The 13,236-nt window shown below is 36.2% G+C and overlaps 2 protein-coding genes across 2 annotated transcripts; both read left to right on the top strand.

Annotated features, from left to right (window-relative positions):
- The first annotated feature begins 10,893 nt into the window (after positions 1-10,893).
- On the top strand, positions 10,894-13,014 carry LOC110696241 (ankyrin repeat-containing protein BDA1-like). The gene is made up of 2 exons (XM_021873521.1): positions 10,894-11,553; positions 12,131-13,014. The coding sequence occupies exons 1-2, from the start codon at positions 10,942-10,944 to the stop codon at positions 12,212-12,214; spliced, it is 696 nt and encodes a 231-aa protein (XP_021729213.1). The 5' UTR covers positions 10,894-10,941; the 3' UTR covers positions 12,215-13,014.
- Positions 12,375-12,863, top strand: LOC110696228. The gene has a single exon (XM_021873506.1). The coding sequence runs from the start codon at positions 12,375-12,377 to the stop codon at positions 12,861-12,863; it is 489 nt and encodes a 162-aa protein (XP_021729198.1).
- Positions 13,015-13,236: the final 222 nt, after the last annotated feature.

Here is a 13,236-nt window from a genome sequence, read left to right as displayed (position 1 = left end):
TTGAAATCTCTCAAAGGATAAATTAATATCTCTTGTTAGAAACCTTAGATGAATAAAGAATTATGTGCAAAACTAGGCAAGCCGAAAAGGCAACTGATTTGTAGAGATCATGTAAAGTATCTGAATAGCTTAAGAAATGATGTTCAAGGCAGATTCTTTGAATTGTTAGATAAAAATATTATGCTAAAGAATCCCTTGAAAGAGTCAAGAGTGAGAATATCATGCTGAATATTGAATTGACTCAATATAAAATGTTGTGTACTAACATTGATTCTTGCAGGTCTACTGAAGTTCCTTTAATCATGTTTAATAATGAACTAGAGCATGTTAAGAAAGAGATAAAGGAAACCAATGATAAAAATGAGAAACTAGAAAAGGACCTAGAAATTGCAAGAAAAAGTAAAAATACAGCAAGCACGGGTGTTCCCAAGTGGGTAAAGGAAGCTCAGACAAAAAGAACAGAAGGTCTAGGCTATGTTCATAAAAGAAGTCCACTGGAAAGAAAAAGAAATATGTGAACTTACCTAGTGAGACTGTTTGTTCTTTTTGTGGTAAAAAGGAACATCGCAGTGAAGAATGTACTAAGAAAGCAAATCTGTACAATAAGAATGTGAACTATGTTTGGCAGAAGAAATCTGATTTAAATGTGTCAACACAGGAACCCATGAATGAAAGGGTTCCTGCTACTAACCCTTAATTTCTTTTGCAGGTCGCAGTGAGGGGGAACAACCAGTGGTACCTCGATAGCGGTTGTTCTAAGCACATGACAGGAGATGAATCCAGATTTCTCTCACTGACGGCCTATACAGGGGGAACAGTGACCTTTGGAGACAATAAGAAAGGCAACATTGTTGCTGTTGGCAAAGTAGGAAGGTCAAGTTCCCATGCAATTGACAATGTATTTTTAGTCGAGGGTTTGAAGCATAATCTACTCAGTATTTCTCAGTTTTGTGATAAAGGAAACTTTGTAAGCTTTTCTTCTGAAAAATGCAAAATCATCAACAATAACACTGGTAAAATCGTTTTGGAAGGAACTCGTAAAGGGAACACATATACCGTGGACCTTAACAAAGTTCCAAAATACAATCTATCTTGTTTAAGTGTTATTGAGGATGATCCACTTCTATGGCATAAACGTTTTGGACATGCTAGTCTTTTATTGCTTGACAAATTAAGGTCAAAGGACTTGGTAATCGGATTACCTTCTATCAAATTCCTAAATGACAAAATTTGTGAAAGCCTGCATCAAAGGAAAGCATGTTCGATCATCATTTAAATCAAAGAAAATGGTAAGCACCACAAAACCATTGGAACTCATTCATATGGATTTGTGTGGCCCCGTTAGAATTCAAAGTAGAAGTGGAAAAAGATATGTCTTAGTTCTTGTGGATGATTATTCTAGATTTACATGGGTCATATTCTTACATAGTAAAGATGAAACTTTTGATATGTTTATGACTTTCTTGAAAAAGACACAAAAATCAATAGGTAATCAACTTATTCATATGAGAACTGACCATGGTACGGAATTCGAAAATTCCAAGTTTGATGAATTTTGCAGAGAACAGGGAATAAGTCACAATTTCTCAGCGCCAAGAACACCACAACAAAATGGTGTGGTTGAGAGGAAGAACCGAACATTGGAAGACATGGCAAGAACAATGCTAATAGCAAGTGGGCTTCCAAGGAATTTTTGGGCAGAAGCCGTCAACACAGCATGCTATATCGTCAACCGAGCCATGCTCAGACCAATGTTGGACAAGACACCTTATGAACTGTTAAAAGGGAGAAAACCTAATATTACTCATTTAAGAGCTTTTTGGATGCAAATGCTTTGTTCACAATAATGATAAAAGAAATTTTGGAAAATTTGATGAAAGGAGTGATGAAGCAGTCTTTTTAGGATATGCATCTAATAGTAAAGCTTATAGAGTTTACAATAAGAGGACTATGTGTGTAGAAGAAAGTATACATGTGATTTTTGATGAAACTAATAATTATGAATGTGTACAGGAATATGAAGATGGAGATTTCAAAATTGGTCTCACTCGTTCAACAGACCAAGATGAAGAATTAACTCCCAAAAAGCAGCCTGTTCGAATTACTGGAAATGCTGATAAGGAACCTACTGAAGTTCCAAACAATACTGAAGCCTCTGATCAAAATACAGAAGAAACAGAAAATACAGAAGGCGAAGCAAATGCAGAAGCAGAACACCATGAAGAAATGGAAGAAAGAGCAACTCAAAATAACACTTTTATACCAGCTCAATCATTCCAACCAAAGCCATGGAAACATCAAAGGTCACACCCCCTGGATAAAATTATAAGTGACCTAAGCAAGGGAACTCAGACGAGATCCCAACTGAGAAACTTTTGCGCATTCAATGCCTTCCTATCAACACTGGAACCTCGAAATCACAAAGAAGCCTTGGAAGATGCTGATTGGATTGTTGCCATGCAAGAGGAATTAAATGAATTCGAAAGAAACAAAGTGTGGCACCTTGAACCTAAACCAAAGAATCAAAAGGTTATTGGTCTCAAATGGGTATACAGGAATAAGCTAGATGAACATGGCACAATTGTAAGGAACAAGGCAAGATTGGTTGTTAAAGGCTACAATCAGCAGGAAGGTATCGATTTTGAGGAGACTTTTGCTCCTGTAGCTAGATTAGAAGCAATTCGTATTTTAATTGCATTTGCTGCATTTATGGGTTTTAAACTTTATCAAATGGACGTCAAATGTGCTTTTTTAAATGGTTTTTTAAAGGAAGACGTCTATGTTGAACAACCACCTGGATTTGAGGATCCAAACTTTCCTAACCATGTTTTTTAAACTTGATAAAGCACTGTATGGATTAAAACAAGCTCCAAGAGCATGGTATGAAAGACTTTCAAAATTCCTTTTACAAAATGATTTTAAAAGAGGAAAAGTTGACAAAACTTTGTTCTTAAAATCAAAAGGAACTCATTTATTAATTGTACAAATTTATGTTGATGATATTATTTTTGGTGCAACTAATGAATCCTTGTGCAAGTACTTTGCTGATTTAATGAGCAGTGAGTTTGAGATGAGCATGATGGGGGAACTCAACTTCTTCCTTGGGCTCCAAATTAAGCAAACTAACGAAGGAATAATGATCCATCAGCAGAAATATGTGAAGGAGTTATTAAAAAAATACGGTATGGAAAGCACAAAGATAAACCACACTCCCATGGGAACAACCACAAGGTTGGACCAAGACCCCAAGGGAACTCGTGTGGATCAAACAAAATACAGAGGTATGATTGGTTCCTTGTTATATTTAACTGCTAGCAGACCTGACATTTCGTTTAGTGTAGGTCTTTGTGCTAGATTTCAATCGGATCCAAAGGAATCGCATCTAACAGCCGTCAAAAGAATTCTACGATACTTGAAAGGGACGGAAGACTTGTGTCTGTTTTATCCAAAAAGTGACTCGTTTGACCTAAAAGGATATGCTGATGCTGACTATGCAGGAGATTTGGTAAATCGTAAAAGCACGTCAGGTATGGTCCAATTCTTAGGCTCTTGCATGGTTTCTTGGAGTTCCAAGAAACAAAACACTGTTGCTCTATCCACTGCCGAAGCAGAATATGTGGCTGCTGCTGCATGTTGCTCTCAATTGCTATGGATAAAAACAACAGTTGCGTGACTATGGCATTATTTTAGAGTGCGTTCCTATTCATTGTGATAACACAAGTGCCATTTGCATTTCTAAAGATCCAGTACAACACTCTAAAGTTAAGCATATACATGTAAGGCATCACTTTTTGAAAGATAATGTTGAAAAGGGCTTAATTAAGCTAGATTTTATTTCTACTGAATTTCAAATTGCTGACATTTTAACTAAGCCTTTAAGCAGAGACAAGTTTGAAAAGATGCGTGTGGAATTGGGGATGCTACGGCTCAAGTGACTTTTGTTTGGAACCCCTAAGGTAAAATCGGATGTAACTAACGATGCTATGCTCAATCTTGTGTGCATAACACAGCTGAAATTACCCAGGGGAAAGATTTGTGAAGTATTGAAAAGTCACGTATACATACTCTTAATATGTTAAAAATATTGAGCCATGTTGTTTCAAGTTCCCTTTTCATCATTCTTTACTCTCTGTATCATGATCACGTAAATTATCATCATAATTTACAATCAATTTGCTCTTATTTATCTTTTTCATTTTTTATCTGTTTTTCTTCTTGTTATTTTCTTTCTTATCTTTTATTTCTATCTTATTTTTTATTCTTATCTTTTTCCTTCCTTATTTTTTCATGATCAATTTTTCTATTCCTCATAACATTCAAAAATACAAAAAGATTTTTTTTTCACGTAAGATAAGGAGCTAACATATTCACTACTCCTTAACTTCCGTATTTTTATCTATCTTATTATTGTGATACGTTTGAAAGATGCAATTATTACATCCTATTAAACCCATACTACCCCTAAAACTACCCTACTACCTTACCATACAAACCGTCACTTTTTCTCACCCTTCCCAATTAAATTTTTTCTTTAACACTCCACCTTCACCCATCAAATCAATTAAACTCCCCATAAACTTCCATAACCGGCCTCACTCTCTCTCCTCCCTATTCACACTATTCATCTTCTCCTTCCTTTCAATTCATCCTCATAACCATGAAAACCAACCTAACCTCAACCCCGAAACAACCAAAAACCCGGAAGCCTTCCTCTGTTGGCGGCTCCCCTGAACCAGTCCCACTTGCCGTTGTTCACCCTCAAGCTTCGACAAAGAGAAAGGCTACAACCGTGAAAGGAGGTGACAGAAAGAGGCAAAGCTCTCAAAAGTCTCCATCTTGGAATTACACTCACGGTTATCACATCAATTATGACTGGTGTACGGCAAGTAAGTTCTCCGAATTCATCTCCTTAATTGATTATCAAGAATGGGTGCATTTGTTCCAAAATTGTTCTCACTATCCAATTTACCCTAAGCTTTTGTTTGAATTCAAAAATACTTTCAAACACAACAATGGTGTTTGCACGGCTACGGTCAAAGATACTCACATTCATTTTGATATTGCATATTTAGGGAACTTGTTTCAAGTCCCCACCTCTGGCTATAGTTCATACCTAAAACACAAGCAAATTGTGCAAATTGGGCATTATGATGAGAATAGGGTTATTAAATTTATCGGTGGAAACCCGAAAAGCAAGACTTCGCATCATAACATACTCACCCCTCTTCACAAATTATTGTTCAATTTCACATGGAGAGGCATTGTTCCTCGTTTGCAAAAACGTAGCACAGTATCCCTACTAGATGCAACCATCATCTTTTGTCTTGCTCGGAAAATAAAAATAAACTTTCCAAAGTTGATGATTGAACATTTGGCTTTCTATGCAAATAAATCTACTATTCCATATGGATCTCTCCTCACTGTGTTGTTTAAGTCTTTTGGGATTGATGTTGAAAGTGAGTCACCCACTTATATTAAACCTGAGAACATTCTCTCGGAGCAATCTTTGCTTCGCCTGAGCCTTAAACTTGAGAGTGGGACACTTACTTTCTTGACGAGAGGAAGTGAGAAGAAAAATCGTGGAAAAGGGAAAACACAGGTTGTAGAGGGAGATACAAGTGAGTCAGAAGAGGAGGAAAGTGAGAGTCTCGACCTCCCTTATACAGGAGGACTAAGGCGGAGTAAGAGGAAAATTGTCAAACCTGCTACTTCTACTCTAAAGCCTGTGATCATTGAAGACATTAGCTCTTCTGATCACTCAGACCCTGATTTCACCCCTACACAAGTTCCTTTTGCCTCCGAGCCATCTCCTGTTCCTGCCTCTCCCACAAACCAAGCTAAACCCTCTTCCCCTCCTGTTTCACCAAAACAGACTTCTCCCTCTCCCTCCCCAGCTTTTCCTACATCACAGCCTACAGGCTTTGCTGCCTTCTCTGGAACAAATGCTTCTGTTTTTGATATTCAACAGGTGAAAGCAGAAATGGAGAAGCTGGTAAAGATGGTGTGCACAAAGCTGGAGGACATGGCAAAGCAGCTGGCTTCTCTTCAACGCCAAGTGCAGGCTGTGGCAGATGCTCAGGCAACCAGTTTTACTGGGATGGAGAACAAAGTTGATGCTGCTGAGAAGAACATACTGCACAGCACTCAGGAGATATTGGAGACGATTAACAGGGTGGCTTTTGAAGAGGTGGAGGAAGCTTCCAATGACCCCAAAACCCCAGCTGATGAACCTACTTACTCACCATAATTGCAATTTCAAACTTGTCACTTTTACTTCTTTTGTTTTTGCTTGTTCCATTCGGATTTCAGTTTGTAACTCATAACTTTTGCTACTCTTTCCTGCTTTTGATTTTCGTCTATGGGAACTTGGCTCGTATTTTTCATATGATTGTGTGTGTTTGCTGATGATTTAGTACCTAACTTATTTTTGCCTTGCATTATTTGAGCTCACTATTCCCTACGTAGTCTAGTGGGAGTATAGCAAAATGTTTTTTTTCAATCTTTTGATAATGCCAAAAGGGGGAAAAAGACAAACTTCATGGCGGCTAAGGTGTTTACCAAGGAACTCACACATCGAAGGTACAAACTTTTGCTAAGTTCAGTTTTTAAAGTCTTTGTTAATTTTTCTTTTGCTCAGTTTTTTTAAAAAAAAAAAAAAAAAAAAAAAAATAATAATAAAAAAAAAAAAAAAAAAAAAAAAAAAAAAAAAAAAAATACTTTTTAATATTTTTCTAAGTTCTTTAATTGTTTTTTTGTTTTCATGCCTTACTTTAAATTTTTGTTGCATGCCTGGATGATTTTATTTACCTAAGTTTGTCAATGTTTGTCATCATCAAAAAGGGGGAATTTGTTGAGCCTTTTGGTTTTGATGGACAAATTGACAAACTCGACTAATGAATGTTTTGAGTCTTTGGTGAATAAAGGATTCAAGCAAAGTTCGTTCCGGAGTAGGAACTTGGATGCGGAGTAGCATTCTTTAAAAAGCCTCGTGCAAATCTCACGTTCTAGTTTTAATTGTGAGCACTCAATAATATAAAGTCGGAAAGGAACTCAATGACTTATGTTAAAGACTACTGGAATAAAAGTTAGTTTTAAAAGATAATTTCTTAAAGAAAAGATAATTTGTAAAAGTTTTAATAAAGATAATTATCGAAGATAATTATCTAGTTGTTTTAATAAATAATAAATTTATCTTTTCAAATAAAATCTTTTTAAACAAACTTTTGATAATCTTTTAAATAAAATATTTGATAAAGTTAGCAAGTGGTTTTTCTGTGAGAAAATCTTTTATACGGCTAATGGTTATCAAGTTGTTAGGATAGTGGTTTAATTAGATAAGGCTAGGAAACCTCTTCATGATCACAATCTGTCAAGATAACTCCACAAGTTGTTAGTGGGTTGTTGACATGTGGACGTGATTATGGTGGAGGTTAATGACTAAGCCTTCTCTATAAATACTCGTGCAAACTATCTCAGAAAAACATAACTCTTAAGCATAAAAATTCCAGTAGCCATCTAATAACATAAAGAGAGTTATTTTCCTTCATATATTCTTGAGTGCAATAGGTATTTGTAATCACAGATTGTATACAAGTACTTTGGGGTTGGGATTGTGAGTTTGTAAGGTGAGGTTAAGGAAGCTTCGTTGCTGAAGTCTTCTGTGAGAGTTGGGAACAAGTTCCTAATTTGGGGAACTTGTTAACGGGTTTGAATCTTCACTTGTACAGAGTTTGATTACATAGTGGAAATTTAGAAAAGCCTATATCTTCTCTCGTCATTATTTCATTTAGTTAAATTCCGCAAAAAGTTTTTAGATTTCACCTCAAATACAATTCACCCCCCTCTTGTATTAGCCAGTTAGAGTTTCACCCGCCTTTTTAGAGAATTTGTGTTTCGTAAGTACCCATCACTAGAATAAGTCACGATAGGCATATATCTTTAACATTAATAAAATTAAATATATTATTCTCATGATAATATCAATATAAAATATAAATCACACATATATTTTCCGATATCTCATATCTCTAATAGAATTACACCTTAAAATTTCCTTTACAAGAGTACAACCCATTTGATATAGATGGTAATTGTTAAAGGACCATCTCAATTATAATTGGTCTTTTGCTCTTAACAATTTCTAAGGTTTAATAATATTCATTTTAATTTCATGACAAAGCAAGAATGTTTTAAATGAACCAAAATACAAGGACGGATATGGAGTACAAATGTACAATGAGGGAAATAATTGTCATTTATTTTAAAAGCAATTACCTTAATTTAATTTAAAATAAAATTGCTAGGACCATTCAAAATGTGGGTACAAAAGGACTATACATAAGACTGCCTAACATGTTTGATCACTGTATTCAACAAAATACACCTAACCACTTCCTTCTGCAGAGAATAAAAAACAAAAAATAAAAATAAAAATAAAATAACAAACCATAACATAGCTCAGTGGTTATGTGTGGCAGTCCATGTGTTTCTCCATTGTTGTGATGAGTCCCCTAGTCTGCATCTACCTCCATATCTCCTGTTCCTTGTTCAGTCCCTTGATTTACTGGCCTAAACATAGTGTTTAGGTACTCCATAGCCTCCATAACTACTTCCTTCTGCACTTCTACTTGATTTGGCAGAATGCCAAGATTTTCAAGTTTTTTCTTGTTCACGCGGGGTACGTATTTTGTACTTGTTCCCACCTTCTGCCTTGAGGATCTCAATCATGCACTTTTGCAAAGTCAGCCAAATGTACTTGTTCACTTGAGGATTGAATGTGTTATAAGAGTCCTTCACTTTTGTAACTAGCTCATCTATGTCACTAGGAAAAGACTGATATTGCAAAGATTGAATAGACCTAAATAACCCTAAATCAAGCACATTCAAATCTGGGGACTGTGTTGGCTAAAAAACAAATTCAGTGTTGAATCCATGTGCTGTTGTTGCTGCCATAAACTCTGCATCCTTTGGAACTTGGTGAGGCCTTGCATTATCCCATTGGATGACAACATTTTTTGCCAGACTGTCAGGCCACTTTGAGATAATTGCTGGTATAACATTTGTCAGCAACATATCTCTAATTACTTCTCTGTTTACATTCTGGATTACCTTTGTTTCCCAAGTTCCTGCTACTCTGTTTTTACTGGATTTCTTTGCTAGTTGTTTGACAGTGAATGGGAACATGCCATACTTCCCATCATGGATTAATTCCCCATCTGTGTCATACAATGGCTTCCCAATTAAGGCCATAAACATTGCCTTGAGCTTGAATCTTTTGGACTGTATTGCCCTGTATGGATCTTCCTCACTAGGTAGGAGATAAAACCTCCTCTTGTCAGGGTTCAAATAGAACCATTTCTCATCCATGTGTATGACATGGTTCATATCAACAAATGTGGGGTCCTCATTACCTGTAACTTGATTAATATGTGACAAAATCCATTTGAGTCTTGCTACCTTGTGGTCTGATGTCAGTGCTGGCTTGTTGCTACTTGTGTGTGTTCTTAGCCTTCCCTTTTTCTTAAAATTGTGAAGAGTCACATGAGAGATATTTAATGCTGTTGCATAACTCCTTTCTGTCTGCCTTAAATGTAAAGGGACTTATTGTAGGAATTCATTAAAAAAATTCCTTTGGCTTTCTACCTACTCTGCCATACTTCTTGGTCCTGACATCAATCAAATTCCCCTGTGCCATCTGTTTTTTTTTATGTCTGAGAAAATTCTTGTGATGGTTGATTTGTGGACATCAAATTGAACTGATAAATGCTTCAAGTGACCTCTTGGTAAGTTCCCTTGCTGCATTTTGACCAACATTGAGTCCACAATTTCTCTTTTCTTTTGCATGGTGAGCTGCTTTCTTTGTGTAAGTTGAGTCCCATGTTGAATTGGTTGTTCCATTTCTGAGGAACCAACCTCAGCTTGTGTGTTTTGATGGCCATGTTCTTCTCCTTGTGTGTCTTGCATGCTCTCATCTTCAGATTCGTAGTCATCCAAGCCTAGATCTTGCATATCTTCTGCATGGTCGTAGTACAATTCTGCCAGTTGTTCTACTGTTAGAATTTGATCAACATCGAAATACATACCTTCAATCAATTCTGCCATGGTTGTCTGAGCTGTTTTTATTTTAGCTTCAGCTTAATGATGTAGGGGTGGCTGCTGTTTTTTTTTTGGAGGAGGTGAAGGAACAAGGAGATGCAGGTGCTTATGAAGTTCTTTGGGTACTTAATGTGCAGCATTAATTTCAGATTAGGGATTTTTTTTGGGTATTTAATGGGCTGACAATGTGTAATTACTAATTAGTGCTAACTTTTGGATGAATAGATTTGTATTCTTTTGTGGAAACTCTAAGACTAAAACTGTTGAATGTGTATGAATGGTAGAGGCTTGTATGTAAATGCCTCTTAAATGGTCAATGAACGCTACAATTTATTAAAAAAATTTGAAAGTCTTCTGAATTTTTTTTTTGAAATTAAGGAGGGAACCCAAATTTTCACTAAAAAATCAGTCAAATCGAATTTTTGGTGAAAATTTGGGGGGGAAATCAAATCCCTCCAAATCTGCCAGATTTTCCCCACCTATTTTGCAAGTGGGTGGGGCCAACTTTCTCTCTCCTATCACTTTAATTACCTTCATTTACTTCCTCTAATATTTGCCCCTTAAGTTTTGCGTCGTGAACCGCAAAATCCCCCAAAGTTGCAAATAAAAATTAACGGAGGTAGTAGTATACATCCCATTCCCCCTATTGACTTGTCAACCCTTGCAAGAAAAAGGTTGTTTAATTTGGACTTTGGAGTGAGCTTCCTAGAAAAATATGTCCATGTCCCTCTTTATTGATTGGTCTTACATTCTTTCATTGGTATAAAAGAAATGAAGACTTGCACAATTATTACAAACAAACTTGTAATGCAAGAATTTTTTCCCATAAATTAAACGTCACAAAATATGGAAGCACATATAGAAAGAGGTCAGTTACTTGCTATTACAAGACTATATGATGCAGCACTCAAGGGAGACGTACCTTCATTGCTCCACTTGCTCGGTGAAGATCCACTTATCCTCGATCGATGCATCATTGGAAAATCGGGAAGCTTTATGCAGTCACCATTACATTTAGCGGCTAATTTTGGGCATGTAAACTTTACCGAGGAAATAATAAAGCAAAAGCCAGAACTAGTAGAGTTGGTTGATCAAATAAAAAGATCATCACCCCTACACATTGCATCTGCCAAAGGGAACTTGCAAATCGTCGAAATCTTGCTTACGGTGAATCCGAGCATTTGCTACACACATGACCAAGATGGTAAGACGCCTGTTCATGTAGCTGCCATAAATGGTCAAATTGAAGTGCTTACAACTCTTCTCAAGGTTGAGCCACAAGCGGCTTGGGAGCGAACTATTGGTGGTGACACTGTTTTGCATTTGTGTGTGAAACATAAACAACCAAAGGCTTTGAGTTTTTTGGTAAAAACGATGGATGATGGCGAGTTGCTTAACTTCGATGATGCCGTTGGTAATACCGTCTTGCACCTAGCTGTGGCTGCCAAGCAATCCGAGGTAAGCTGAAAATGTACCATTAGCTATTTTACTAATATATAACTTATAGTTTTTTTTTTTTTTTTCTTCTTCTTATACAAACAAAGTATGAATTGAAGTACTTGTATTACTTACTCTTTCTATCCCTATATTTTCCCATTTTATCCTTCACAGCTCCAAGATACATTTTAGAACGCATATATATATCTCCATTTTCATCCATATAAAAATTATAAAAATGTGATATTAATGAAATATGCAACTCATGAGCTCAATCTAACAAGATCATACATGACTATATTATCTCATATAGATTAACAATAATTTATAGTCAAAGTCTGACCCAAAAATTGACTCATTTTTTTATTAACTATAACTTCCCGCAACTTTCAATATTGTTTCCAAGGTGTATTTTAATTTGTACATCATATCACATGTGCACCTAGGGTAAAATAAAAGGAATAAAAATGGCCATGCAAAGTAGTTGGAAAGTAAAATGTTATGGATTAATATGAAACCCATTTGGACTTTGGACCTAACACACCTAGTAAAATGTTATGAATTGATACAATTTAAAGCTTATCAATTTGATATGCAGATGGTAGAATTTTTACTTAAACATCCAAAGATAAAAAAAAAATGCTATAAGCAAAAAAGGATTGTCAGCTGTGGATATTCATAAGCGAAGTCGGAAGGATGGGATACAAGATGAACAGCTATGGCAACACCTCAATCGCGCCAATGCATTACCCGCAAAGGAAGCACTAAAACCCAAGAAAGACCGTGCTTGGTTGGAGGACCAGCGGACATCCCTTATGGTGGTGGCATCCTTGATCGCAACCATGGCCTTCCAAGCCGGAATCAATCCCCCAGGAGGCGTTTGGCAGGATGATACTGGCCATGTTGCAGGAACTGCTATATGGTCAGATACTTATGATACTGCTTTTAGTTTGGCACTAATTAGTAACACAATAGGACTAATATCATCACTAAGTGTCGTCCTTCTCCTTATCAGCGGCCTTCCATTCAAGCGATATTTCTTGACATTTTTAAGGATAACCTTGTGGATTTCTGTCTCGACAACAGCGTCTACTTACTTGTTCTCGGTATCTAATTTTACTTACGGCGGAATTTGGGCTGCTATAATTATAAATATCTGTCTCTTAGCATGGCTAGGGTTACTGGGATTTGTGCTCGTTGGACATGTTGTGCGATACATGTGGAAGAAGATTAGTTGGCCAAAGAAGCAATCAATAATAAAGTTTTGCAAGAGGTGTTATCCATGGTCAAAAACCACTACAAATGTATCAAATATAAGTAATCATGTATAATAGTCAAAACTCACTAATGTGTGTCAGTCACAATCCATCTTAAGCTTTAGCTTTTTGTAGCTTTACATTCTACACGTATTAATATAAATAATCAGTTGCAATTGGCTTATCTTAATTTATAATGATACCGCTCTTATCTACTACGTAATTATTTAAGCTTACAATTACTTCGTATAGAATTTTGTATGCGCTTACATTATTGTTGTAGGAGCTAACATTTATTATGTTCAATTCACGGCTCGCGTGTATATATTTTTACATTATGATACGCATATTTATACTTTATCACATTTTATGTGGATGCAGCATGGGCCCTATTCATGCTTAATATTCTACACTAGAAGAAGAGATAAAGGTAGATGTGAGATTTGAA

The sequence above is a fragment of the Chenopodium quinoa genome, unplaced genomic scaffold, assembly GCF_001683475.1.
Source record: "Chenopodium quinoa cultivar QQ74 unplaced genomic scaffold, ASM168347v1, whole genome shotgun sequence".
Taxonomy (NCBI): Eukaryota; Viridiplantae; Streptophyta; class Magnoliopsida; order Caryophyllales; family Amaranthaceae; genus Chenopodium; species Chenopodium quinoa.
The sequence above is the reverse complement of the archived record's forward strand: the minus strand, read 5'-3'. Positions and strand labels throughout refer to the sequence as shown.

Coding starts and splice junctions, on each gene's coding strand:
- LOC110696228 (XM_021873506.1), top strand. CDS start 12,375: ATGGCCTTCCAAGCCGGAATCAATCCCCCAGGAGGCGTTTGGCAGGAT.
- LOC110696241 (XM_021873521.1), top strand. CDS start 10,942: ATGGAAGCACATATAGAAAGAGGTCAGTTACTTGCTATTACAAGACTA. Junction 11,554..12,130: donor TGGCTGCCAAGCAATCCGAG/GTAAGCTGAAAA, acceptor TTTGATATGCAG/ATGGTAGAATTTTTACTTAA.